The 27,519-nt window shown below is 42.5% G+C and overlaps 1 protein-coding gene across 2 annotated transcripts; it reads left to right on the top strand.

Moving 5' to 3' along the window:
* On the top strand, nucleotides 1-27,415 carry ANAPC7 (anaphase promoting complex subunit 7). 2 transcript variants are annotated; one of them, XM_031948563.1, is made up of 11 exons: nucleotides 1-319; nucleotides 12,494-12,680; nucleotides 14,065-14,184; nucleotides 17,500-17,611; nucleotides 18,030-18,183; nucleotides 18,770-18,912; nucleotides 20,874-20,991; nucleotides 21,594-21,790; nucleotides 25,094-25,318; nucleotides 25,757-25,907; nucleotides 26,485-27,415. In XM_031948563.1, exons 2-11 carry the CDS (start codon nucleotides 12,594-12,596, stop codon nucleotides 26,672-26,674), a joined length of 1,497 nt encoding a protein of 498 aa, XP_031804423.1. In that variant the 5' UTR covers nucleotides 1-319; nucleotides 12,494-12,593; the 3' UTR covers nucleotides 26,675-27,415. The 2 variants fall into 2 exon arrangements, with proteins under 2 accessions (XP_031804423.1, XP_003761070.1); XM_003761022.4 differs by lacking the exon at nucleotides 1-319 and adding an exon at nucleotides 377-960.
* The last annotated feature ends 104 nt before the right edge of the window (nucleotides 27,416-27,519 follow it).

Below are 27,519 nucleotides of genomic sequence, written 5' to 3'. Positions count from 1 at the left end.
GGGAGGGAAGCTCCTATTCACACGGCGCTTAGTGAACAGCATTAGGAGGCTGGCGCTGGGGTGATCCTGTCCTCCTTCTTCCCCCTCTCAGTAAGATGGAGGTGGACATCAATAACTCGCCTAGGGTCACCCGCCAGCCAATGTTTGAGGCGCCATCTGAACTCTGACCTTCCTAATTTCAAGTCCGGGGTTCCAGGCAGCGCGCCACCTGGCCGCCCGATTTAACAACTGAGGCAACAGGGCAGAGCGAGTCGTGTCTCAGAGAACACAGCTAGCAAGTGTCTGAGGCCGCACTGGGGCTCCACCGAGCCACTGGCAGGTGAGGTGCTCTGTGGGGGACGCCCAACCGCCACCACGGTTCCGGAGAGTAGCGGGACTAAGGATGTGGGGGGAAACATGTGGCATAATGACTCGCGCAAGCGCCGTTAGCCACGACGGTTAGAGTTGTCTTAGACGCGCCTGTCGAAAAGATTTAATTTCTTCCGGAAGCTGCCAGGACTTCATGATGGATTTGTATTCCTCTGAGTAAGCAGAAAATTGCGCGAACACATCTTACTTAGCTAACTTCCGCGGCAAGCACCAGTTATTTCCTCTTATACGTAATAGGTTGCGACCGCCCTCCCTGAAGGATGGAGAATTTTTTTTTATCAACGCAGGCACCACCCAGACTCCTAGACTTGCTTAAGCGAGGGGGCCTGAAGAGGACCCCGGGCCGGCGGCCATTTTGGTGCCTTCGCTGAGGTGCCGCTCGCCGCGCTCGTCGCCGTTGCCCTCCCCTCCCCTCCCCCAGGAGCCCGCCGGTGTCCGGTCCCCGCCTCGGCCGCCGCCGGGTCCTCGTAGCCGCTCCAGGAAAGCAAAGATGAACGTGATCGACCACGTGCGGGACATGGCAGCTGCTGGGCTGCACTCTAACGTGCGGCTCCTCAGTAGCCTCCTCCTCACTATGAGCAACAACAACCCGTGAGTGCGGCCCAGCGTGAAAAGTCCGGTGGGGGGAAGGGAAGGAGGGGGGAGGGTCCCTGGAGGCGGGGTCAAGGCGCGCACTCGAGGGGGTATGGCTAGGGTGTGCGCGGGCCTGAAGAGGCGAGGGAAACGATGGGGGCGGAGTTTAGGAGGCGCGCTCCCGAAGGGGCGGGGACTTGGGAACATTTGAATTGGGAGAGGCTGAGGGGCCTGAAGGGGCGGGATTAAGGGGCAGAGTAAGAATGTCTGAGCCGAAGAGGGGCGGAGCCGCGAGCAACCTGGCCAAGGGGAGGGGCGGGGCCTTAAGGTGTGGGCGGGAGAGATTTGGACCTGCGAGCGCGCCTGGGGGTGGGACTCGCTGGCCGGGACTTGGAGTGCTCGTTGGGTTTAGGGTTCTTGTGAGTAGTTGAGAAAGGGTGGGGCACTGGAAATGGACCAGAATGAGGGGCGGGTCCTGGGTGGGGTTCCAGGCAGGGGCGGGACTAGGCCCGGGTAAGGGCCAGAGTTTGGGAGGGGAGGGGTGCTGGGCTTTGGACTCCTGGGCTTGAGTCGGGACTGGAAAACGCTGAACTCGGGCAGGCTGGGTCCCGTTACGTTGCCTTTTGTTTCTGCGGTCAGTCTGGTTTTCAAGTCTTGTAGATTGCATTTACCTCTTTTTTCTCCTGATCTTCCTACAGCAGCACCTCCTCTTTCCCCCGTGCCTCTTTTCTGAAATAGGCAACACTGAGGCTGGCTGCAGAGTAAATCTGAAAGCTCAATTACCTTTTCCTTTACATAACTAATAATTTTGTGGTCTTACTGGGGGAAAAAGCTGAATGTAACACAAAGTTCAGATTCATGCATTCTCTGGAAGTGACCTAGATGACATTATGTTACCAGCTGGTGCAGAATGTTCTCATGACCTCCCTTTGAAAGTTCCTCCGCCCTGCAGAAGTCTAAGTTCATTGACCTAGTTGATGATTGTTTTTGAAAACTGTATTATCCTGAAATTTACCAGTGAGATGTCTAAGTTAGAAGAAAGGAAAAAACATAATTTAATCTGCATGTGAGAGAAGTTGTTGAATGTAATATTTTCTTAATAACTTTGAGACAGCCAAGTGATTAACTGGGAAGAGCCTTGGTCCAGGAATCAAGATCTGAGTTCAAATCCAGCCTCACACATTTACTAACTCTCATTCTGGACAATTCACTTGACCTTTCCTCAGACAGAATTCTATCTGCCCTGGTTTGCTTCATCTGTAATATGGACATAATAATAGCATCTAGATCCCAGTGGTTGTGAGACTCAAATGAGATGATATTTGTAGAATGCTATGGCTCCTGTTATTATATAATAACTTTCCAATTATTCTTCCTGCATCTCTCCATTTTGTTTTAGCCTCTACTCAGCCACCTAAAGTATTTCCAAGGTGTATCCCCCATGACCTCCCCTAGGATTTTCTTTTGGCTTCCTTTTGTCTCAGTGGTAGATTACAGATTCTTCACCCTAGCTATTAAAGCTCCCCATAATCTGGCCTCAGACAGTTTTTTTTGCCCTCATTTTTACGTAGTTTTTATTCCAATAAAACTGTCTTAGGTTGCAGTCCCTCAAATTTGGCATTCCATCTCCCTTTTCCTGCCCTTGCCTAGTCTGCTCTATATATGTGGAATGGCTCTCTCCTCTCCTCTAGCTCTCAGAATCTTTCATTTCCTTAAAAGTTCAGTGCACATATTAGCTTATAAGCCTTTCCCTATCTCTCCATTTGTTAGTACCTGTATTTCCTAATCTGTGTACACATTGCATCTTCTAGTAGAATGTAAGGTTCCTAATGGCAAGGCTTGTTTTCTTTGTTTTTATAATTCAACTTCCAAGAAGAAGGCCTTGCTTTGAATAGGTGAAAAAATGTGGGATGAAGTACAGCAGGCCTGATTGCTTTAGTTAGGAGGAGGCAGGTTTGGAGAGATGATATGAAGGTAAAATTGGCAGGCTTTAGCCACCGATTCAATATGAGGGGTAAGAAAGAGTAAGGATTCAAGGATGAAACCTTGATTCCAAGCTTGGATAATTGGGAGGAGCACCCACAACAGTAAAAGGAAGGAGAGGGGGGAAGTTTAGGAATAACGTTGATGAGTTTAGTTTTGGTGAGTTTAAGATGTCTACAGGATATCCAGTTTGAAATTTATACTGGGTCGTTTGAGATGCAAGACTATAAGTCAACAGAATAATAGGGAAGAATAAGTAGATTTGAAAATCATCATTGAATCTATAGGAGGTGAGAAGAGGAGGACAGAACAGAGACCTAGGGACACCTACTTACAATTAGAATACACGACTTGGATGAGGGGCCAGCAAGGAAGACAGAAAAGGAGCCGTCACTTAGGAAGAGCGAGAGAAGGGAGTAGCTAGGAAATCAAGGGATCAGCAGTGTCAGAGGCTTTGGAGAGGGCAAGGAGAATGAGGAGTGAGACAAGGCCATTGGATTTGGCTACTGAAATTGTTGAAGAACGCAATTCTGGTTAAATAGTGAATTGGGGAACCAAATGATACAGTTAAGAGAGAGAGAGCCTCCTGCCCTGCATCTTAGGAATAGTAAACAGGAGAGCCAGGAACCAAACCCCCTCTTCTGACTCCACATTAGCTCTCTTTCTAGATTGGTTCAGAGCATACAAGGTAGAAAGACTAGGGTGAGACTGAAATTAATAAATAGCTCATGTTCAGGAGAACTTTAAATTGATGCAACGTTTTCTTACTTACACCACCATGAAGCCTGTCTTAGGATCAAGAATCTTTGAGCTGGGAGGGAACTATAGATGATGATTGTAACAATTCCCATTTAATATTGGCATGGAGGGCATGATACTGCTAACGTACACATTTCTCCAGTGCCTGTTAATGTGCCAGGCAGAGGTGATGGATAATAGAATCAGAAATGATTTTGACAGCTTAGAAGTTGGGCCATTCGAGGTCTAATAGTGATAATCTAAAGTCGTTTTGTTTAAAAATATCAACTGCATAAGTATAAGATATGGGAACTGGGGCTAGACAGAAGTCTCTTTGAAAAAGATGTGGCATTTTCAATGAAATGCAAGCTTTGAGAGTCAGTGATGTGATATGGCAGCCAAATCAGCCAGTGCCATCTTATCCTGCATTTAGAGAGGTACAGTGGCCCAGAGCCAGGGAGGTGAGCCCCACTTTAGTCTGCCCCGGGTCTACCTGACCTAGAGTCTTGTGAAGGATTGCTCTTTAGGAATGACATCGTTGAAGTGGAAAGCACCTGACGAAAGGGTAGTCAGGATGGGGTCACACTGTGCCAGGGTAGTAATCCTTAGAAAAGACTTGAGAGAGAGGTGTGAGCTGGCATCAGATGTCTTTGAAAATTAAACCTGTCTACTCTAAGATACCACTACACACCTGTCAGATTGGCTAAGATGACAGGAAAAAATAATGATGATTGTTGGAGGGGATGCAGGAAAACTGGGACATTGATGCATTGTTGGTGGAGTTGTGAACGAATCCAACCATTTTGGAGAGTAGTTTGGAACTATGCTCAAAAAGTTATCAAACTGTGCATACCCTTTGATCCAGCAGTGTTACTACTGGGATTATATCCCAAAGAGATTATAAAGAAGGGAAAGGGACCTGTATGTGCACGAATGTTTGTGGCAGCCCTTTTTGTAGTGGCTAAAAACTGGAAACTGAATGGATGTCCATCAGTTGGACAATGGCTGAATAAATTGTGGTATATGAATATTATGGAATATTACTGTTTTGTAAGAAATGACCAACAGGATAATTTCAGAAAGGCCTGGAGAGACTTACACGAACTGATGCTGAGTGAAATGAGCAGGACCAGGAGATCATTATATACTTCAACAACAATACTATATGATGACCAGTTCTGATGGACCAGGCCATCCTCAGCAACGAGATCAACCAAATCATTTCTATGGAGCAGTAATGAACTGAACTAGCTATGCCCAGAAAAAGAACTCTGGGAGATGACTAAAAACCATTACATTGAATTCCCAATCCCTATATTTATGCACACCTGCATTTTTGATTTCCTTCACAAGCTAATTGTACAATATTTCAGAGTCTGATTCTTTTTGTACAGCAAAATAACGTTTTGGTCATGTATACTTATTGTGTATCTAATTTATATTTTAATATATTTAACATCTACTGGTCATCCTGCCATCTGGGGGAGGGGGTGGGGGGGTAAGAGGTGAAAAATTGGAACAAGAGGTTTGGCAATTGTTAATGCTGTAAAGTTACTCATACATATAACCTGTAAATAAAAGGCTATTAAATTAAAAAAAAAAATTAAACCTGTCTGCTTGGCTCCAGAGCACACAACTAGGAGTATTAAGCAGAGGTTTCTTTTTTTTTTTATTTTTTTACTTTAATAGCCTTTTATTTACAGGTTATATGTATGAGTAACTTTACAGCATTAACAATTGCCAAACCTCTTGTTCCAATTTTTCACCTCTTACCCCCCACCCCTTCCCCCAGATGGCAGGATGTCCAGTAGATGTTAAATATATTAAAATATAAATTAGATATACAATAAGTATACATGACCAAACTGTTATTTTGCTGTACAAAAAGAATCAGACTCTGAAATATTGTACAATTAGCTTGTGAAGGAAATCAAAAATGCAGGTGTGCATAAATATAGGGATTGGGAATTCAATGTAATGGTTTTTAGTCATCACCCAGAGTTCTTTCTCTGGGCGTAGCTGTTCAGTTCATTACTGCTCCATTGGAAATGATTTGGTTGATCTCATTTAAGCAGAGGTTTCAAAGAACCATTTTTTAGGTTTGATTAAAAAATAATTTCCTAGTAATTAGAATTGTTCAGAAAAGGAATGGGATGGCTCAGGAAATATAAAGGTCTTTAGGTGGATGCTTGTGGACCATTTGTTAGGGATAATTTATGGTTATCAATAGGGATGAAGAAGCTGGCCTTAGAGGCCTTCACAGCCTTGCGAGACAGGTTACACTGCCCCTCACACAAAGGCAGGTGTGTTGTTGTGAAAAGATTTGGTCTTGGAATGAGAAGTCCTGGCTTCTTGGTTGTCAGACCTTGGGCAAGTCACTTGATCTGACCTGATCTGTAAAATAATTATTATATTTGAATTATCTCAGGAAGATTCTGAAGATCAGCTGGTAGATATCAGACACAGAAGTTTTTTCTCAAACTAAATTACCAAGTATTCCAACTCTCCTGCAGAGAGTATAATTCCTTTGGGTTGGCCATGTTGTTTAAATGTCAAATGTATGCTTGTCAAAAAGATTATTTTATGAAGAACTTGCATAGGGTAAGTGTTCAGAGGGTAGTCAGAAAAAGCGAATCTAGGATACTCTTTAGATCTCTCTTAAGAATTTTAGAATCGATTATATGACATAAGAGACACTGACACAGGATCCCGCAGCATGGCACGCTGTCATTAGAGAAAATGCTGTGCTCTATGAGCAAAGCAGAATTGGATTAGCTCAAAGAAAATGTGAAATGCACAAAATTAGAGAAGCAACCCTAAATGTTCATATGGATTATTTGTGTCCGACCTGTGGTCGGAGCATTCCAAGCTTGTATTGGTCTGATCAGCCATAGTCTGACACGCTAACTTGTCTCTAACATAATGTGGTCATTTTGGTCCTTTTTGAGAACAAAGGACTGTAACTAATCAACCAGTAATTATTCCTGAACTCTTTTGCACTTATTGTGCTTTGGAAATCACCATTTCTAAGGTTCCTTCTAACTCTTAACATTCTGAGTAATTCTCTTGTCTGGTTTTACAGTATCAGATGCCCTTTTACGTACATGGATTCTAGACAGATACTCAGTATTCCCCATTCTCATCTCCTCTCTGTATATTTATTTTCAAAGATTACTGCCCATCTCTGGAAGGTTATTTCTTGCCTCCCAGTTCTCCTCTCTCTTCTAGACTTTGTCTCAGAAGGCACCTTTTCCCTGAGGCTTTTTCTAATCTCTCCAGGCAAAAGTGTAATCTTCCTCCTCACATTTTCATAGATACTTAATCTCTTTCCTTTGTCCTCATCACATACTTTGTTGTTGTTGTTGTCTTGTCTGATTCTTTGTAATTCCATTTGATGTTTTCTTGGCTAGGATACTGTTTTGCAATTTTTTTCTCCAGTTCATTTTACAAATGAGGAAACTGAGGCAGATAGACTCATACAGCTAGTGTCTAAAGCTAGTTTTGATCTAAGTCTTCCTGAGAACAGACCTGCCCCTAGCATCTCATGCTAACTTGTATTAAATGTATTCATATACACATCACAGCTTTACCCTCTCTAATAAAATGTGAGCTCCTTGAGGACAGTGATTGCATTAAAAGAAAAAAAGTCTCTCTGTCCCTAGTGCTGTTGAGGGCTAGCTTTGAAGGCAGGTCAACCTGAGCTCAAGTCCTGACATAAACTAGCTCTGTGATCATGGCTAGTGACATAACGTCAGTGGCTTAGGCAGCTCTTCAGGACTGTTGGGGAAAAAACGGCTAATATGCATTAGCCAAGGGAGTTGTCCTACTGAAACTTCATATGTTGTTGTTCTCACAGATTTGTACTGCCTTCTTCTCCCTTCCCCAAATCCTCAATGCCTGGTTTAGATTTTTTTTTTTTATCAGATAGACAATGAATATTGAATTAAATTATCATCATGAATAACAAGTGACAGAGCCAGTTGTTGCACCACTCTCTCTCTCCATCTTGCTGTCCTCCTGGGGGCAGGTGGTATAGCTGTGTTATTAAGAAATTTTGCCGGGGGTGAGATTGGGAAAGGGAAAAGATGTGTGGGAAATGGTCTTTTTTTTTCCACTTTAAAAAAATTATTTGTTTTCAACTTTTTAAATTAATTTTGAGTTCCAAATTCTCTCCCACCCACTGAGAAGACAAGCAGTATGATATCAATTATAAGTGTGAAATAAAAATAAAGGACATGAGAAAATTATACTTTATACTCAATAGTTCATCAGCTCTCGCTGGAGGCAGATAGCATTTTTTTTTTCAGCATGAATTCTTTGGAATTGTCTTAAATCACTGAATTGATCAGAGTAGCCACATCTTTCACAGTTGATCATCATAACATTGCTGTTACTGTGCAAAATGATCTCCTGATTCTCCTCACTTTACTTTGCCTCAATTCTTGCCAAGGTTTTCTAAATTCTCCCCTCCTTGTTTCTTATAGCATAATAATATTCCATCATGTTCTACAACTTGTTTTACTATTTCCAATTGATGAACATCCCCTCAATTTCCAATTCTTTGCCACCTCAAAAGGAACTACTATAAATATTTTTGTACATATAAGATTTTTTCCTAGGTCAAGAGGTATACACAGTTTTATTTTGAGCATAGCTCCAAATTGTTCTCCAGAATGGAGCAATTCACAACTCCTTCAACAGTTTACTGTTTTACCTGTTTTCCCACATCTCCTCCAGCAGTTGTCATTTCTAATAGGTGGCATGAAGTACCTCAGAATTATTTTAATTTTCATTTTTCTAATCAATAGTGATTAAGAACATATTTTCAATTTATAGCAGCTCTTTTTTCAGGGCAAAGAATTGGAAATTGAGGAATACCTATCAATTGGGGAATGGTTGAATAAATTGTGGTATGTGATTATGATGGAATAGTATTGTTCTATTGATAGTGAGTGTATTGTGGTATGTGATTATGATGGAATAGTATTGTTCTATTGAGAAGTGATAAGTAGGATGCTCTCAGAAACACCTGGAAAATCCTCCATGAACTCCGGCAAGATAAGATGTGCTGTGCTCAGAATATTAGCAACACTATGGGATGCTCAGCTGCGAATGACTGCAATACTGTGATTGCTAGTGGTCCAAGATTACTCTGAAGAACTTATCATGAAAAATCCTATCCATATCCAGAGAAAGAACTGATTGTGTCTTGAGTACATTTTGAAGCATACTCTTTTTAAAAAATAGCTTTTTATTTTCAGAATACCTATATAGTTTCTAACATTCATCTTTACAAAACCTTATGTTCCAAATTTTTCTCCCCCTTTTCCTAGACAGCAAGTAATCCAATATGAATAAAATTGTGCAATTTCCACATTTATCATATTGCACAAGAAAAATCAGGTCAAAAAGGGGAAAAAAATGAAAAAAAGAAAAAAGGCAGCAAACAACAAAAAAAGGTGAAAATACCATGCCGTGATTAATATTAAATCCCCATGGTCCTATCTCTGGGTACAAATGACACTCCATCACAAGTCTATTGGAGTAGCCCTGAACCACCTCACTGTTGAAAAGAGAGAGGTACCTTATAATCTTGTTGTTGCTGTGTATAATGATCTCCTGGTTCTGTTTGTTTCACCGAGCATCAGTTCATGTAAGTCTGTTCAGGCCTTTCAGAAGTCATCCTGCTGATTGTTTCTTACAGAACAATAATATTCCCTAACATTCATATATCATAACTTATTCAGCCATCCATCCCAACTGATGGACGTCCACTCAGTTTTCAGTTCCTTGCCACCACAAAAAAAGCTGCCGCAAACAGTTTTGCACATGTGGGTCCCTTTCCCTTTTTTAATATCTCTTTAGGATATAAGCCCAGTAGAAACACTGGTGGATCTAAGGGTATGCACAGTCTGATAGACTTTTGGGCATAGTTCCAAATCGTCCCCCAGAATGGTTAGATCAATTTACAACTTCCCCAACAATGCATCAGTGTCCCAATTTTTTTTTACATTCCTTCTAACTTTTATCATTTTTCTTTCCTGTCATCTTATCCAATCTGAGAGATGTGAAGTGCTACCTCAAAATTGGAAGACAACTTTTGACTGTCCCCAAAATAATCAAGTTCATATATATATCATCTTCTCATATAGGAATATAAATAGTTTAACTTTATTGAGTCCTTTATGGTTATTTTTTCATATTTACTTTTTTATGTTTCTTTTGAGTCTTGTTTTTGAATGTCAAATTTCTATTCAGCTCTGATTGCTTGAAAATCTTCTATTTTTATTAAATGTCCATTTCCCCCCTAAAGGATTATACACAGTTTTGCTGGCTAGATGATTCTTGGTTATAATCCTATTTCCTTTGCCTTCAGGAATATCATTTTACAAGCCTTCTGTTCCATTAATGTGGAAGCTGTTAATTCTTGTATGATAATTATCTGTGATTCCATGGTATTTTTTTTTCTGGCCGCTTGCCCTGAGAGCTTTGGAATTTGACTATAATATTCTTGGGAATTTTCATTTTGGGGTTTCTTCAGGATGTGATTGGTGAATTTTTTCAATTTCTATTTTGCCTTCTGGATCTAAGCTTTCAGGCAAGTTTTCCTACATAATTTCTTGAAATATGATGTCCAGGGGCAGCTAGAAAGATGCAGTGCATAGAGCATGGCCCTTGAGTCAGAAGAAACCGAGTTCAAATCTGACTTCAGACATTTGACACTTACCTTGAGCAGTCACTTTTACCTCACAAAAAAGAAAATGAAAAAAAAAATTACTATGTCTTCTCTCTCTCTCTCTCTCTCTCTCTCTCTCTCTCTCTCTCTCTCTTTAATCCTTTCAGATAGTACAGTAATTCTTACATGAATTCTCCCTGATCTATTTTCCGGGTGACTTGTTTTTCTGATGAGATGATTCATTTTTCTTCCCCCCTCCCCCCATTCTTTTGATTTTTATCCTACTATTTCCTGATGTCTCATAAAGTTATTATTTTTAAGAAATTATATTCTTCAGTGAGCTTTTGTACCTCTTTTTTCCTTTTGGCCTATTTTGTTTAAGTTGTTTTCTTCAATATATTTTTGTGTCTCTTTCTCTTTTTTAAAGTGTTATTTTCTGTTAGTTGACTCTTTTACCAAGTTGTGGGTTTTTTGTTTTTTTTTGTTTTGTTTTGTTTTGGTTTTTTTGGTCACTCATTTCCTTTCCCAATTTTTCCTTCTACTACACTTAATCTCTTTCTTTAACTCTTCCAGGAATTCTTGTGGAACTTATTCTAATTAGCATTTTTTCTTTGCGATTTATTTGTAATTGTTTTCATATTGTTATATGTTGTCACTGTAGTAGCTTTTAATTAATGATCCAAGTTCTTTTTTGTTTGTTTATTTTTTTAGCCTATTTCTTGGCTTTGAACTTTATGTCAGAATTGTTCTCTGCTCATCTGGAGATGGGGAGTAAACTTTTATGCTGCTGTTTTCAGAGTTAGTGCTGGGGGTGTGCAAGTTTTCTGTGCTTCCAAGATGATGTGCTCTGTGGACCTGTGTGGTCACTACTCTTTACCTAGAAAGCTGTTGCTATGGCTCCTGTGCCAGCGGCTTCCATGACCTGCTGCTGGTCTGCACTCTGTATGTTCTGGACTGGCTTCTACTCCAGTGTCACAGTCTTTTCCTGCCGGCCTCCTAAGTTGTCTTAGGCTGGAAAAAATGTCTCACCCTGACCTTTTGTAAGCTCTGCTGCTCCAAAATTTGAGGAGACGTTATTTTAAAGTTGTTTGGAGGGAAATGTTGAGATAATTCAGCTGGGATGCTGCCTCTAATCCACCATCAAAAAATGTTCTGAGAGCTTTTGAGAGAAAACTATTTTCACTTGGAAGTGGATTGTTGCCTCTCCTGATTGTCCTCATCCGAATTTGAAACCACCTCTTTTCTCTTTTAATTTTCCTTTTACCATGATCCCCTTTTGCCTTTCTCTTCCCTCCTCCCCCCCCCCCAAAAATCTTATCTGTTGACTTCTGGTTCTTATAATAGTTAAAACATGCCGAACTCTCTGGTTTTTTTCCCTCACTTATTCAGATTCTCTTTCTCCAGGGTTGGGAATATGCATCTGATATTAAGTCAGAAGAAACACTTGGTCATTATTTCAGTTTTAGGGTTATGGGATCAACACCATTTTTAAACAGATTCAAATGAAATTTTTGAGTATTTGCAACCAGCTCTGTAAATGGTGTTATGTTTAAAATCCCCCATCATTGTGGAGTTAGTATTCTGGGACTGTGGCAATTTTTGAAGCATTTTGTGCACAAACAAAAGGATTACTAATGATTAAAAATGCGGTGATTGCAGAGTCCCTCATCCCCTTTAGTGCCCTCGGAGCATCTTTGAGTTTGATGCTCACTTTCCTGCTGTCAGCCTAGTGTTGACAGTGAGGAGTCCTGGTTTTTGTCTGTCTTTAGTGTTTGCTTTAGAGCATTTCATTTTGTCCCATGTGATTTATAAGATATACAGTTCCTACTAGCAGACATCCCAAGCTTAAGTTAGCTATTTCATTTGGTTCCTGAAGATATTAAAAGGTAGAACATCTGGAATATTCTATTACCTTTAAATTAATTTTGGTCAGACTGGTGCTTTGGTTGGGTTTTAGGATCTTTGGTCCAATTTAAGATTATTCTCTTAGTGACTATGTTATTATTTCTCTGTCTGTGGAGCTTTGTTTTATGCTTTATTCATTCTCCTTCCTATGAATCAGGCCTGGGGCTGGGGCCTGTGGGCAATGTTGAGTTGCTTCTTTAGTTCTGAGGAAGAACTTATTGGTGGGATGTGTTGTTTTTATTCCCCCAGTGAATTATTCTCTCCATCTCAGAAGTACCAGCTTTTGGTCTACCATGCAGATTCTCTCTTTCATGATAAAGAATATCGGAATGCCGTTAGCAAGTACACAATGGCCCTACAGCAGAAAAAGGCCTTAAGTAAAACATCGAAAGTGAGACCTTCCACTGGCAGCGCGACTTCAACTCCTCAGAGTCAGGTATTTGGCAACACAGATGGGATGGTTTGTTGTATAACATGGGCCCCTGGAAAATAGAAATGGTGAAAACTGACTTCATTTCCTTTTCCTGTCACTTTTAAAATAACTGTTGTAGGCAAGTTCATTTTTTCCCCTTTTAATTCTAAAAATTTTTATTGATATATTCTGTTTGGACAACAGAGATATTTGCTAACACAAAGCCAAACACCCTGAAGCATCCCTTGAAAGCAAGTTAAGTTAATGAGGGGATAGAATCCCGAAGCAGAATTGCAGTTTAGGAGCCATGAGGCTTGATTTCTTAGCTCTGCTGAATCCGTGACCTTGGATTATTCCCTTTCCTGTGCTGGGCTTCATTGTCCTGAGAGGTAGAATTGAGAGAGTTGAGTGATAGGTCTCCAAGATCCCTTCCAGCTCTCTGTACCAGTTTAATAGCCCAAAAAAGCCTGATATTCCCCTGGATGTTCTTAAAACCTAGATGTCTCCTAGTAATGTCAAACTTGGGAAATTATCCCCCACCTTTGTAGCCTGCCAAACTGCACCTCCTAAATTACCCATTTCTACCCAGGACAGCCTTACTTTTCCACTGGGCCAGTCAGCATCCTGTTGTTCCCTCTCACCTGCCATATGGAGGTCTTTTCATCTCTTAGCAGCTTGCAGATTCTGTCTCGTCTGCACTCCCCTTTCTGCTGGCTGCCGCTCTAGATTGGGGCCTCCCCACTTCTCCCCACTCAGCCTCCCTTTCCCTAGCTCTTCACTTCCCTCAGCCATCTTCCCTACCACTTCCATAGATATTCCTGAAACACAGACCCAGGCATGTCAGTCCCCTCACGTGGTCTGTGTTCTGCTGGGTCTGCAACAAACGCTCTTCTTCCTTGTGGAATCCCTTGTTCCCTGCTGGGCCAAGCTCAAGGGCTACCCACAGTGAGAGGTCCTTCCTGTCCTCCCTGGTTGTCAGTCTACAGCCTAGGTCCCCAAAATGGTTTGTACTTTGATAGTACTTAATTCATAGTTTGTGTGTTAATTTGCCCTAGTAAGTCCTTATTGAGAGAGAATGTGGTAGAGATTGTTTTGTTTTGTCTTTTGCCCTTTCACCTCCCAACCCTCCAGAGATGCAGTTCTGGTAACATGAAGCTTTGCTCTTCTCATTTCAGTTTCCCGCAGCTGAGTGATCTCTTCACTTATCTAATTCTCCCTTGTATAATAGCTCTTTCTGTCTTTTTGCTTGTTGAACTGTAGTCTGAGGGTAGGACTTGTAGCAGCTTTCACTTGTTCATTGAATTGAAATGAAAGTGAAGTTGATTAGTATTTGATTTTTTTTCTTCAAATAGCTGCTGCTTCAATAGTATTTTGAACAAAGAATATTTTTATCTTTGTGTTTTAATAGTGTCTTCCATCTGAAATTGAAGTAAAATACAGAATGGCTGAGTGTTACACAATGTTAAAACAAGACAAAGATGCAATCGCTGTCCTTGACGGGATCCCCTCGAGACAGAGAACTCCTAAAGTAGGTTGGTTTGATATATTTTCAGGTCTGTTTCTGATGGATGTTTTCCTGTTTACCCTTTCTCTAGCCCGTGTTTCCTATGAATGCCATGAGTAAGAGGGCCCCCTCTGCTTGTTTACACATGATTTATCCTCTTGCTGGCTCCACTGCTGATGGGATACCATTTAGAGCAATACAGGGGGGGAAAATTCCCTCTCCAAGTCGGCAAGTTTTGCTAAGGGAGAGTCAGCTGGAATGAATCACAAAGATTGTTTGTTATTTTGGTTAGTTTCTTTTCCTAGGAAATAGTATATTGCCAGTAGAAGTTTGGCAATCATTTTATTTCTAAAAAATTTCATCTTATCCACCTGTAGTTTGTTTGAAAATCCATTCTTGCCTCAGGATAATTGGTTTGTTACCTCCTTTGCTAAGAATTCAAGAATATTGAGCCCTTTTATACACCCTTAAGATGTGGGATACATATATGTGTTTTATTATACAAGGCATCATTAATCAGAGTATTTCTGAATTGTAATTAAAAGAGCAATGGGAACTTTTGCACTCAGGATTAAATTTATATTCATATTCAGTATCCCCACATCACGCCAAAAATCCAAGACACTTTTCATTTTGAACATCTTATTCCACTAATAAGGATTTGCATCTTAGGGTCAGAAACAGTACATCTGGCTTTTTAAGAAAGGGGGCTTTTTTAGAGTTCAGTTATATTTCAGTTAGTTAGAGCCTCTGAGTCTGGGTCTAGATTAGATTTATAACTTCTGGACCCTTAAATTGTCACTTGCCCTCTGCTGTTTATACAAAGTGAGTTATTCATTACCTAAGCATAAAAAGTGGTTGATAAATATGATCACTAATTGTTTAAACTCATCTCAATAGTTGAGAGATTTTGATCGATTCCTAGTCTGTTGTTTTTAAAACCAGCATAATATCTGGCCTAGAATATAACCACATTTACTACTGATGCCTCCTTTAAAAGCATATTAATTCTTTCATATCTTAGCCCAGGAAAAAAAGAAATCACTGTCCCCTTCTACTAACTTGGACTTGGCAGAAATATTCCCCACCCACACCCTTATAAGGATTGTTTTTTCTTTTTTCACATAAAATAGTACTTTTTTCCCTTATTTTTGCTTAAGAGAGATAATAGTTATATTCAAGACTTCTGACTCCTTACAGCCAATTTTGAACGATAGTGTTTCTTTTTCAGTAAATACATATGACATTTCTTTCTTGATGACTTATGGGGTTCTTGGAATCTCGTGGAAAAAAAAGTGGTGAAATAGTTGAGATTTGTAGACTTCCTAATGCCTTACAGTTTTTTTTAATCTTCCATTCTAGGTGGATTAGGTGACCAGTAAGATTCTTTTCAACTCCCTATTTCTATTAATTTTATTTATTTTTAATGGAATGATTGACTTGCAACACACAGAAAACTGGAAAATTTTAATTTTTTCTGTGTAAAATAAGTTTACATTGTGTTGGGACCTCCTGTCCTTGATTTTGTAATAGCTAGGAGCAAACACAAAAGAATATTCATCAAGCATAATATTTATACTTTTTCTTTCTTGTCCGTTAGGGAGTTAACTGGGCTTCTCAGTCTGTGTAAAGGACAAGGAAGTGAGTCAAAATGCATCTAAATGAACTTCTGTTAATGTATGGTAAACATCGCCACACATTCCCTCACCTTTTAAAGGAAAACTCCAGTGATAGGTTATAATAACTTAGTAAGTATTCAGTTCTCTTAGTAGGAATACACCTGTCACATAAAGGTTTTCCATTTTGCCTTAGAAAATTATAACTGCTTGTGTTTGGAACTGTGAGATTTGTAATTATAATGAGATTTCCAAGGAAGGGCTTGTTTCGAAGAAAAAGGATTGGCTATCCCATTAGAAAATACTAAAAATCAGATTGGCAGTGACAGTGAAATAGGCTAAGAATGTAGGGAGTTGAATTTTGTTATATTCCACCAGGACAGGCCTATCGGGCTACATTTTGCAAGATCTGGTAGTTAAGGAGGCGCCTTTTATCCTCATTTATTGGACACACTAGCACTGGAGTCTTCCTTTAAGCATTTCCCTTTTTATCAAATGTTACATTTTCAAAGAGTTTAAAATGGAAAATTTAAAATCAGGCCAGAGGTGGTTTGCATTAGTGCATGGCTTGAGAACGTGTCATACTTGATGAGTTCATGTACAGTAGGCCTCTGTGAAGAGCAGATGTCCTTTACTCTTTTGGATAAACTTGTAGGTGTTAAATTGTATGGCACGGAAGTAGCACAGCAAGCCATAACCTAGACCCAGAGAATTGGGGAAGATGTGCCTTTTTTCTCTCCCTATTGCCCTGCCTAGCTTCTCATAGGTCTGTTTTGAGGCCTGATGGGATACTGAATGTGAAAATGCTTTGTCTAAAGCATTCTGTAAATGGACGCTACAAGATGCACATAGTCATGCCCTAGCGGGACTGCAAAATTAGGTCCTTGATAACCTTGCAGTCCAGGTGTTTTTTTAAATTAGGTATCCCAGTGCAGTCATAGAAAATATCAACACTGTTCTATCCTTTGCATTCTCTTCCTTTCAACATTTTTCTTTTTCTTCAGAATTCATTTTACCCTCTTGCATGTCTAGAAAGGTTTGTTTTAATAAAGCTTTACTAAGTCACCTACTTGTGTGTTGTGCCCAGAATGTGGGAGTCTTTCCTCGCTAGCATTAAAGAGTCTGGAGGATCTGTGTGTGATTGTCACCTGGGAGGGGAGGTGCCAAGTCTGTCCTTTGCAGCCTTTTTCTCCCAAGTGCAGACTGTAGCCAGGGATCGTCCCTTAAATGCTAATTATCACAGGGAGGCCAAGCATTCCCTCTCTGGGGACATCGGTTTCACCCTCCTTGTCTAGTCACGCCATTAGTTCTTTCTTGTGCCTTAATCATCATTAGATATTAAGTCTAAAAACCCAGGCAAACCGCTTGGGGAATTTTCCTGCTGTTTTGGGAACAAGAAAGAAGTTTGCCTAATAGGGACATGGTAATAATATTTTCTGAATGTACATTTTCCAGTTTTCAAAAGCAGGAGATTTGGTATTAGACTTGACTAAACTGTTTGCTCTTGGTCTGGTCAGCCAGGGAGCCCTTGGGCTTCCAGTGTAGCCAAGAGGGCCCAGTGTACAGCCAGAGTCACTGCAGGGGGACGGGGAGGGAGACGGCGTTTTCCTGGAAACTGGGGGTTCTAGCTGATAAAGGGGACTAGAACTCCTTTGTGGCGAGTCACCTGGTTTTCATTGGGCTTTTCTTTTTCTTTCTTTCTGGATGATCTTGTTGATTGCAGATAAACATGATGTTGGCCAACTTGTACAAGAAGGCGGGGCAGGAGCGCTCTTCGGTGACCAGCTACAAAGAGGTGCTGAGACAGTGCCCGCTGGCTCTGGACGCCATTCTAGGTAGAGACTCCCTTCCCTCACTTGGCCGTCTGCTCACTAGTCTGGGGCTGAGGAGGCAAGCGTTTCATTGCTGTTTAAGAGGAAATGTTCAAAGGTAGACTCAGGAATGACAGAGGGACCTTGAGATTTACAAAGTGCTTTTTTACAACCTGATGAGGATGGGAAAGGGAAAACGGAGGCACCAAGGAGTCAGTGATCTGCTCAGATCTACAGTTTGTAAGTAGCATAGGTGGAATTTGAACTCAGGCCTCCTGACTCCCCATCGAGGGCTCTTTATATCACGTTTCTGCTGCCCAATGAATTAGGATCGCTTTGATAATGAACGTGTAGTCTCAGCACAGCAAAAGTATAGTCACCTACTTATTGCATTTGTCAAAATGGATGACATCCCTCACCTCCCGTCTGTCTCTTGGATTAGGTTTGTTGTCCCTCTCTGTAAAAGGGGCAGAAGTGGCATCGATGACAATGAATGTAATTCAGAGCATCCCTAACTTGGACTGGCTTTCAGTGTGGATCAAAGCGTATGCCTTTGTGCACACTGGCGACAACACCAGAGCCATCAATACCATCTGGTAAGAACCAGCGACAGTTCATGTTCTCCTGGACTGTTCCCTGGTGGGAGTTGCAGGGTGTTCGGCATGGCTCCCTTGGCCACCAAGAGGATTCTTTAAGGGCCCTCAGCATAGTTTCCCTGCTGCCAGTTGTGTGTCCCTGGGGTGCTGTCAGCTGCTCCACATTAATTCCTCTCCATGTGGAATGAACCCAGGTGTAATCATCTTTATTGGAAATCTGTTAAAATGTAAAATTAGGCTGGCCAGGCCTCAAGCTTGTGCTCTGGCAAAGTGAATCGCCTTATATTGTTGTGCTTAAGTTGTGAAGAATGACAGGTTTGATTCTCAGACTATCCATGACCTGTTGTTATACCTGGCCTGGGCTGCTTCCAGAGAGCATGGGGTGCTCACATCAAAAGTTTATTCCATGTATTGAAATGTTTTTCCCTAGTTTTTTATTTTTTCTGTTATAGTTAATTTAACATAATTCTTATTCTGTTTTTTTTTTTTTTTTTTTTAAGCTGCATTTTAAATTAGAAGTCAGGAAACCTACTTACATTTGATGACTTCTGTGTGTTTGTTTTATGTAATCTCTAATATCTTAAAGTTCTCTAGAGAAAAAGTCCTTATTGAGAGATAATGTGGATCTACTGGGGAGCTTAGCAGATCTGTACTTCCGAGCTGGAGATAACAAAAACTCCATTCTCAAATTTGAACAGGCCCAGATGTTGGATCCCTATCTGATAAAAGGTAAAGTCAATATAATTCTGGGAGAAAAATCAAGACATAGGAAAATGAAGAGTTTAACTCCAGTTAGCATTTTGTGTAGAAATCTTCTGTAAATTAGACTGGAATGACTTTGTAAGACTTCTTTTTTTAGTAACATGATACTTTAGTATTGTCGCTATTGAAACAATTTATGTATATGTGGTTGAAGTTCAAAATGATCTCTTTCAACGGTGATGAATTATTTTAGGCTGTTTCTTTGTACCCAAGTCTCCCTGTGCCACTTGTTCAATGGATGTCTGTAATGTTTACTGACAGACAGTCTATCCCAGGATGTCACGCTAATGGCTGGTAGGAAGGTACACAGAGGTTACCCAGCAGTGGCAGAGGAAAAGAGCACGAAGGCTTAAATAAGGGGCACCAGCAGCACTTTGCCTCCTGACTTGGGATGAGCTCCAGTTCTCAAAGGGCGTACCTGGGGAGCCCAAGCCCTGGCAACTCCTCCTGTCCTGGGAAGGCATTGAGCAGGCCCTTGTGCGTGTGTCATCCCGGGCCCAGCTGCGGCCAGTCTAGCAGAGAGAGTCAAAAGAGCTTGGGGGGGGGGGGGGGAGGAGTATGCCCATGTGCGCCCTTCTACCCCTCTCCCCCCCCACTTGCTCTGATGAAATCACAAACCCATTTCCTGACCCTAGAGAGGAGGAAGTGAGCCATGGAGGGGACAGCGAGCGTGCTCAGCCAGAGACAGGGATGGCGCATCTGCTAGGTGCTCAGCTCCGGGCCGACACCAGGAACAGCAGAGCCATTAATGCGAGGAAAAGCTCCTGGCGGAACAGAGCCATGCTGAAGGGAGAGGAGCCAGGATGGACTTTGGACACCCGAGAGCACGAACTAGACCCATTGGAACTTTGATGGGGGAGGGCTGGGGAATGAGCCGAGTCCCTCTGAGCTGGGATTGCGGGCACGGGCCGAAGGAAGGACGTGAGGTGCATCAGGGTGATGGAAGTTTCTGAGTGCCCACAGAGTCCTGGTTCCTGAGTAGGTGTGTCACAGAGCCATAATTTTGGAATTTTAAGGGGATAATGAAGACAACGAGCACATTAAAATGGTGAAGTTAATTCCTCCAACTGTCTTGTGTGGTAGGGAATAAAAGTACATCTTTTATAGATGAGGAAGAGAAGGTCCCTAAAGATTTAGGTGATGATAAGATCAGCTTGTAATCACCCCCACTAAGGGGTCATAGCCTCTGCCTCCAGAATTCCCCTAGGATGAAGCCACTCTTAGGCCAGTCCTCGGACGGCTTCCCCAGATCCCACGGCAAGTGTGGTACTGCTGCCGCTATCCGTGTCTTCCTCCCCTTGGGGTGCCTCTCCCACCACATGGTTTGGTAAATCTAAGGTATCAGACACACGATCTAAAGAGGTAGGAGGGAGGCTGGTGCGGGGCTGTAGTGGGGCGCTGCTGCAGGCTTGTGGCCACGGGGACCGGAGAAAATACGGCAGAAGCCCTAGGACCTGTGAGCCAGAGACGCTGATGGGCTCTTGAGTGACTCTGCCTACATTGCAGATTGCTAGTACCTGTAATAGCTTCACTTTGTGTTCTCTGAGTGTGTGACTGGCATATTTAACACGTGAGTGCACTTCCTGAATTGTGCCCAAAAAATGATGGCGCGCTTTCTGGAGTCTGCGGCCTTTGCTGGGGGTTCATGTAGCTGTGCCTCATGCTGCAAAAGGGGAAGCCAATGATTCCTGAAAGTAACAGGAGGCCATTGTGTCTGACCATTTGTCGTGATGCAAAAAATGGTGTGAGGGCAAACAAGCAGAGGAGGATGCGGAGCTTAGCATCTGCCTGGATTTGTGTTGGTGGGTGGGCGTGAGTGCAGGGGCTGCCAGCTGTTCAGCTCTGCCCCTTTACAAAGGGAAGTCTTCTTTCTCAGATTCATGATTTAAAGTGAGAATCCCCTGCACAACTCCGAATGTTTATTTTAGGAATGGACGTTTATGGATACTTACTAGCACGAGAAGGACGCTTAGAAGATGTCGAGAATCTGGGCTGCCGCTTATTTAATATTTCTGATCAGCATGCTGAGCCATGGGTGGTGTCTGGGTATGCCTTCCTGCTTTTTGTTTTTCCTTCCCCTCTGTATACCAAAAAAGTTTTAGTTTTAGATAAAGCTAAAAGAGCTACTAAATGAAGTGTATAAAAGAATATGAGCTAATAACAGCTAGCATTTCTATAGTGCTTACAAATTACCTTACAAATATGACCTTACTTAATCCTCACAAAATCCCTGGGAGTTAGGTGCTATTATCCCTGTTTTACAGATGAGAGAATCAAGGCAGACAGAGATGAGATGAGTTGCCCAGGGTCACTGGCAGATCTCGTAAGTGCTCGAGGCTACTTTTGATCTCCAGGTGTCCCAAATCCTCCTCTAGCACAACTTTCTGCACATCTAGCTGCTTCTTAAAACATTTTACGGACATGGCTTTAAATTATACTTTTTAATACCATAAGGCCAGATAATTAACAAAATTTTCTTTTCTTTAAAAAGTCTTTGGTAACCTGGTAATTATTTATATAAAGAAAAGAGACAACTTTGTTTTCCTGGTTTGTATGTGATTTTAGAGCTTTCCCTTTGATTTTGGCTGAATTAGTGACATTTCTTCTAGTACTTTTGCTAATTAATCTTTGTCTTTTTTTTTCTTTAGATGTCATAGTTTTTATAGCAAACGATATTCTCGGGCCTTGTATTTAGGAGCCAAGGCTATTCAGCTTAATAGTAACAGTGTCCAAGCTTTGCTGCTGAAGGGAGCAGCCCTTAGAAATATGGGCAGAGTTCAGGAAGCCATAATCCACTTTCGGGAAGCCATACGCCTTGCCCCTTGCCGGCTGGACTGTTATGAAGGTAAGAACAGTGAGTTTCATAGAAGACCTTTGGGGACTAGAGAGGAGGCCATAATGTTGCTACTGAGCTCTACATTTCCTTCGCTTCTTGATGCTGGGAAGTAGTTTTGTGTCACATACCTAGGAATTCAACTTTCCTTTATTTGGGCTAGCTTTTTCTGCCCCAGTTTTGTTCTTTGTAGTGTTGTTGTTTTTTGGCGGCTAGGAATGTCCAGAGTTTTTTCCCTGAATGCCTAGAATGGAAGGAATATTGCCTGATACTTGGGTAGGGCTGGGTGTGGGAACCAGGCAGTTTTCTGGGTGCCCAAACTGTGAGGAAGGTTTGGCTTAAGTTTTACTTTCTTTTGAGGGATTCAGGTTCATGTGAACTTGACTCTAGAAGTTCAGATCAGCCATGCCAGTTTGACTACCACTTGGTGACTCACCTCACAGAAATTAAAACAGATCTTATAAATGTACTTCCTCCCAAGTAGATTTTTATAAAAATATAAAAATAGACTCAGAAGCTTACTCTCACAGTAAGATGAGTTCAGATTTGAAGAGAAAAATTTCCAAAGACAACACTATTGTGATAGAGCTGAGTAGCTACAGATCCTTCTAAAATTTTTCTTATTTTTAAGCAGTCCTTTCTGCTTTCTCCTTCTCCAAACAAACAAACAATGCCCACAAAATAGGACTTTTGACTTATTACTAAACCTTGTTCTTGGTGAGGAACACTTGAGACTCCCTGCTCTTCATGCTGTTATTGAGAATCCTGTGTTGGTCAGCACGTTTCCCCCTTTCATGTTCCTGATTGCTTAAAGATACCTTCTTAGTAGCCAACATGGCTTTCTCCCTGCTTTTCTCCCTTCCTCCCTTTCCAAAAGCAGATTCTGGTCATGGGTTTCATTCCAGCAGATTTTGGTGATACTTTGAAGCCCAATTTACTTGTGTAGAATCTCTATCTGGTACACCTTGTTAACTGCATTCTGTGCATTTGTGTCTAGACATCTGATTATATTACTAGCTCTTCTCTTGGATTTTTGTCTCCTGTGAACTTCTAAGGGTATTTACTGCTGTTTTTGCTTCATTGTAGTTATTTTCTCTCCCTTCCCCCCCCCCCCCCCCCAGTTACATGTAAAACAACATTTTTTTTTAGTTATACATTTCATTCATTTTTTACATATTTCCATATATATCATGTTAGGAGAGAAAAATCAGACAAAAGGGAAATATCATGAGAAAAAAAAAAATGAACATGGTATGTGTAGATTTACATTCAGTTTCCATAATTCTCTCTCTAGACACAGATGACATTTTCCATCCAAAATTTATTGAGATTGCTTTGGATCACTGAACCCCTGAGAAGAATTAAGTCTTTCATAGTTGATCATCGTGCAATCTCTTTGTTGCTGTGCACAATGTTTTCTTGGTTCTGCTTGTTTCACTTAGCATCAGTTCTTATAAATCTTTCCAGATCTTCGTTCCTCATTTTTTATAGAACAATAATAGTTCATTACTTTCGTATACCATAACTTATTCAGTCATTCTCCAGTTGATGAGCATGACTCAATTTCCACTTCCTTGCACCACAAAAAGAACTGCTACAAACATATTTTGGTACATATGGATCCTTTTCCCTCTTTTATGATTTCTTTGGGATACAGGCCCCGTTGTTGCCCTCTTGCATCAAAGGATGTGCCCAATTTGATAGTCCTTTGAGCATACTTAATGGCCTTTTTTTCATAGCATTATAGGGGATCTCGAGGTCATGTATTAAAAATTTAATTCTTCATATTAAGACGTCATGTAATTTGTCCAAAATCATACATCTTATTAGATGGTTTCCATCACTGGCCAACTTGCTTTGATTCTTTCGGAGTTGTTTGTCTTTCCAGTCTTGTTATTGCTGTTTTCCTGGTTTTGCTCACTTTGCTCTGTATTAGTTGTTAGAAGTCTTCCCAGGTGTCTCTGAAATCGTCTCCATATTTCTTATAGCACAGTTGTATTTCATTACATTCATGCGTCATCAGTTCTTCAATTGATAGCTCCTCTTCAGTTCCAGTTCTTTTAAACCCTCCTTCACATTTTCTCCTCTGCAATTTCCCCTAGCATGGAGATGGCCGGGTGACTCATCAGCAGGAGAGGTTGTGAGTAGAAAAGCAAGAGTGAGCATTGCTCCATGGCTAATAGAAACATTGTCCTGTTCACTCTTAATTAGTTTTTGGTTAAGTGTGTGGTAGGAATCAATCATGGGTCTTGTTCTGCTGGTTGGTTGTAGGTGGGAGGACACTGGAGGATCTGTTGGAGGCTGGGCAAACTATAGGTCTGATTTGTGTTCTGGTCTTCATGATTCAGAGAGATGTGTGTCAGAGTTCTTCCCGGAGATTGCCCCCTTGTTAGGATGGTTGAAGGAATGGGCTGTTCTTGAAATGATTATAGGAAGGTATCAGGAACAGGCTGTGTAGCTGCTTAAGTGCCTCACATCTGGAGTCCCTGTGGCTGGGCAGGCAAAGGATGTGTTTGAGAGCTTTGAACAGCAGATGAATTTTAGTCACTCAGTCGGCACCAGGATCCTTCTCCCCGGGTATTGGAGGACCTTGGGGCTGCCCCAGGTGGGAAATGGCCCAGGTCCGAGCTTCCATGCCAGGCAGAGTGGGTATGGGCCTGCTTTTCCAGTCTGGGCAGCTGGGAGACTGGTCACAAAGAGGGAGAACCAGTCATATGATTGGAATCTGCTTTGGCCTTTAGGGAATGAAATACTTTCTCCAGTCTAATAATTAGACTGTTTTTGTGGTGTAGAACTCTAGCATGGCATTCACGGCAGCACGTCACTTCTCCTGGCTTGCTGGGCCAGGTCTTCTGCTCTACCCGACTGTCTACATTTGGCCGATCTTAGACCACAGGGGCCAATTTAGGTTTGCCTTTAAACATAGGTCAAAGATAATTGGAAGCCAGCAACAATCAGAAGCTTGTTGCCTGAGACAAGGAAGAGGATTCTTCCTTCTGGCTGTTCTCCTTATCACTTTGATTTTCCCAAGCCGAGTCTCATGATTATATTAGAAGCTCCTTAAGGCTCCAGTTTCGGAGATAGCGCCCAACAATTGAGGTACACAGTGCAGCCGAGGATGATTTTTCTATTAGCTGCTTGAGGGAGGAACCTTCTTTGATATTCTCAAGAGTCCTTTTTGACTCATTTCATTCCAGAAGCTCTGGTCTGTCTTTTGACAGGCTCCTAGATCGCAAACCTTCAAGTGGTCAGTGGAGCAGCACGCTTTGGAATACTAATGTGTTTGCCTCCCCTCCCGCTTTGTTTTCTCTCTAGGTCTCATTGAATGTTATTTAGCCTCTAACAGCATTCGGGAGGCAATGGTAATGGCCAACAACGTCTATAAAACTCTTGGAGCAAATGCACAGACCCTCACCCTTTTAGCCACCGTGTGTCTCGAAGATCCAGTCACCCAGGAGAAAGCAAAGACCTTGCTGGACAAAGCCCTGAGCCAGAGGCCAGACTACATTAAGGCAGTGGTGAAGAAAGCAGAGTTACTTAGTAAGTGTGAACAGATCCCAGAGGCTGTTTAACCAGCACAGACTGCTTTGAAGCATCATCATTCAGATTAACTACGGGGAATACTGCTGTTGCCCAGAAATGGTGTTTGTGCCGTGTAGTTAGCCAGATGGGGTCACCAGGTAAAGGATACACGGACCAAGAAGGAAGCAGGTCATTTTGGTCAGAACATCCGATTGCATTTTGACTTGTGGTTTCAGCCAGTTCAGCAACAGCCGCAGAGTGAGAGGATGAGCAGTGGAACGCTGACCCAGAGGGCAGGAGTTTGAATGAGCTCTCACTTCTGTCGTCACTGAGCTTTGTCAGTTCTAGAAAGAGATCGGCAGGTTGGGATGAAGGCTGTGGCCGGCCACGTGAAGTAGCAGGGCTGAGATGCACAGTCAGGTGAGTGGGACAATGAGGTAATCTTGCTCTCCTCAGGCAGAGAACAGAAGTATGAGGACGGCATCGCTTTGCTGAGGAACGCGCTGGCCAATCAGAGCGACTGTGTGTTACATCGGATACTGGGCGACTTCCTGGTGGCCGTCAACGAGTATCAGGAAGCCATGGACCAGTACAGCATCGCTCTCAGGTAAGGCTTCCGCAGCCCCCGCAGGAGAGGCTCACCCCGGGCTGCAGGTTACAGGTGCAGGGTGAAGGAGGACCGTGATTGTGAGAAAGATCTGTGATGTGCCTCCGTGGCCTCATCCACGGCCAGAGAGGCCTTCCTGAGGTGGCAGCATTGGGGACAGAGTTGTGGGTCCTGCTGAGTGTGTTTCTAAATAAAGAGGAACATTAGACTTTATCCAATCATCCAGACATCCACAGAAAGTCACAATTAGAACGGTCTTTGGACATTTTCCTAGTCCAATGTGAAGTGGTACAAACTTTTCTGGATCCAAGGGTGTCACATTACTTATGACTTGTGACCTTAGACAAGTCACTTGGTCCCCTCAGGGGCTTCTGTGAGCCCACGAATCTCTTATTCTCCCTGTGACAGGGTCATCCCCTCTGAAATGGAAGGTCCCCTTAATTTTCTAGGTGAGAAAACTGAAGCCTCCAGAGGGAAGCTTCCTGTGCCGCCTCCTCTCGGGGGCTGGCTTAGGGAAAAGTTCCCCCAGGGGGGGAGCCGGATGTGACCAAGATGCTCCTGTTTTGTTGTCTCTTAGCTTGGATCCCAATGACCAGAAGTCTCTAGAGGGGATGCAGAAGATGGAGAAGGAGGAGAGTCCCACCGACGCCACTCAGGAGGAAGATGTGGACGACATGGAAGGGAGCGGGGAAGAAGGGGACCTGGAGGGCAGCGACAGCGAGGCGGCCCAGTGGGCCGACCAGGAGCAGTGGTTTGGCATGCAGTGACCCTGGCCTGGCGTCTGGGAAGAAGAGCCCCGTCTTGTTGCCATGGGGAATTAGGCTTTCTCACTCTGTGTCCTCAGTTGTCACTTCATTTTTGGAAACTGGGCCTTCCGAGCTCTCCAGATCTCTGTCCCCTCCTGCTCTTGCCGTGAGCAGTCTGGGAAGCATGCACGTTTGCTCGAGGCTCTGGGACAAAAGTCAGTCTCCGTGCACTTTGGTTCTGAGTCCCCGACCCGGAGTCGGGCTTCATGGGGAATGTGGCAGGGGAACGGCAAAGGAAGCCTGCTCCAGGGCCGCTGTGCTCCGGCTAGTGTCTGAGGGCGGCCGCCGGGACCCTTTGAACAAAAGTCCCTTTGCTAACTCCCATAGGCTCTTCCAAATCTCCCTGTTGAATTTGCTTCTTTCTGCAGTGTTGGTGATGCCTTAAACTGAAGACTGGATATTTTGCAAACATTTTCCTCTTTGATAATCTAGCAATTTGCTTCTAGAGCCCAGGCCACGAACTAGGTTCCGGATTATAGCTTCTTACCAAGCAGGGAACGAGAGTCCCTTTTCTTAGGATTCATGACTCTTCATTGGCTGTTAGAGAATAGAGCCACTTTGGGGGTACGGAAATGGAATTCCTCTGGCTGAAGTGAAGCCACTCTGCAGTTTTTGTTATTTCTTTTCTCCTGTTGTGTCTGGTCTCCAGGAATAGCTGGAAAAGTAAGTTTTTGTTAAAAGTTTTAAATTTATGCTGCCTCATCTGCGTGTGGGTGTCGTTGTGTGCCGGTAGCTTCCTAACTCGCCATTTCGGGTTTTGGGGCCTAGAATGTTGGCCACAGAATCTCCATCTTTCCCTCCAGCCC

The sequence above is a fragment of the Sarcophilus harrisii genome, chromosome 1 (assembly GCF_902635505.1).
Source record: "Sarcophilus harrisii chromosome 1, mSarHar1.11, whole genome shotgun sequence".
NCBI classification, from domain to species: Eukaryota; Metazoa; Chordata; class Mammalia; order Dasyuromorphia; family Dasyuridae; genus Sarcophilus; species Sarcophilus harrisii.
Note: the sequence above shows the minus strand (reverse complement) of the source record. Positions and strands in the feature narration are given on the sequence as shown.

Bases quoted from the DNA above. Each gene is read 5' to 3' on its own strand.
- ANAPC7 (XM_003761022.4), top strand. From the start codon at position 860: ATGAACGTGATCGACCACGTGCGGGACATGGCAGCTGCTGGGCTGCAC. The intron at 18,913-20,873 runs GTAAAGTCAATA...TGTTTATTTTAG, and splicing joins GGATCCCTATCTGATAAAAG to GAATGGACGTTTATGGATAC. The intron at 20,992-21,593 runs GTATGCCTTCCT...TTTTTTCTTTAG, and splicing joins GAGCCATGGGTGGTGTCTGG to ATGTCATAGTTTTTATAGCA.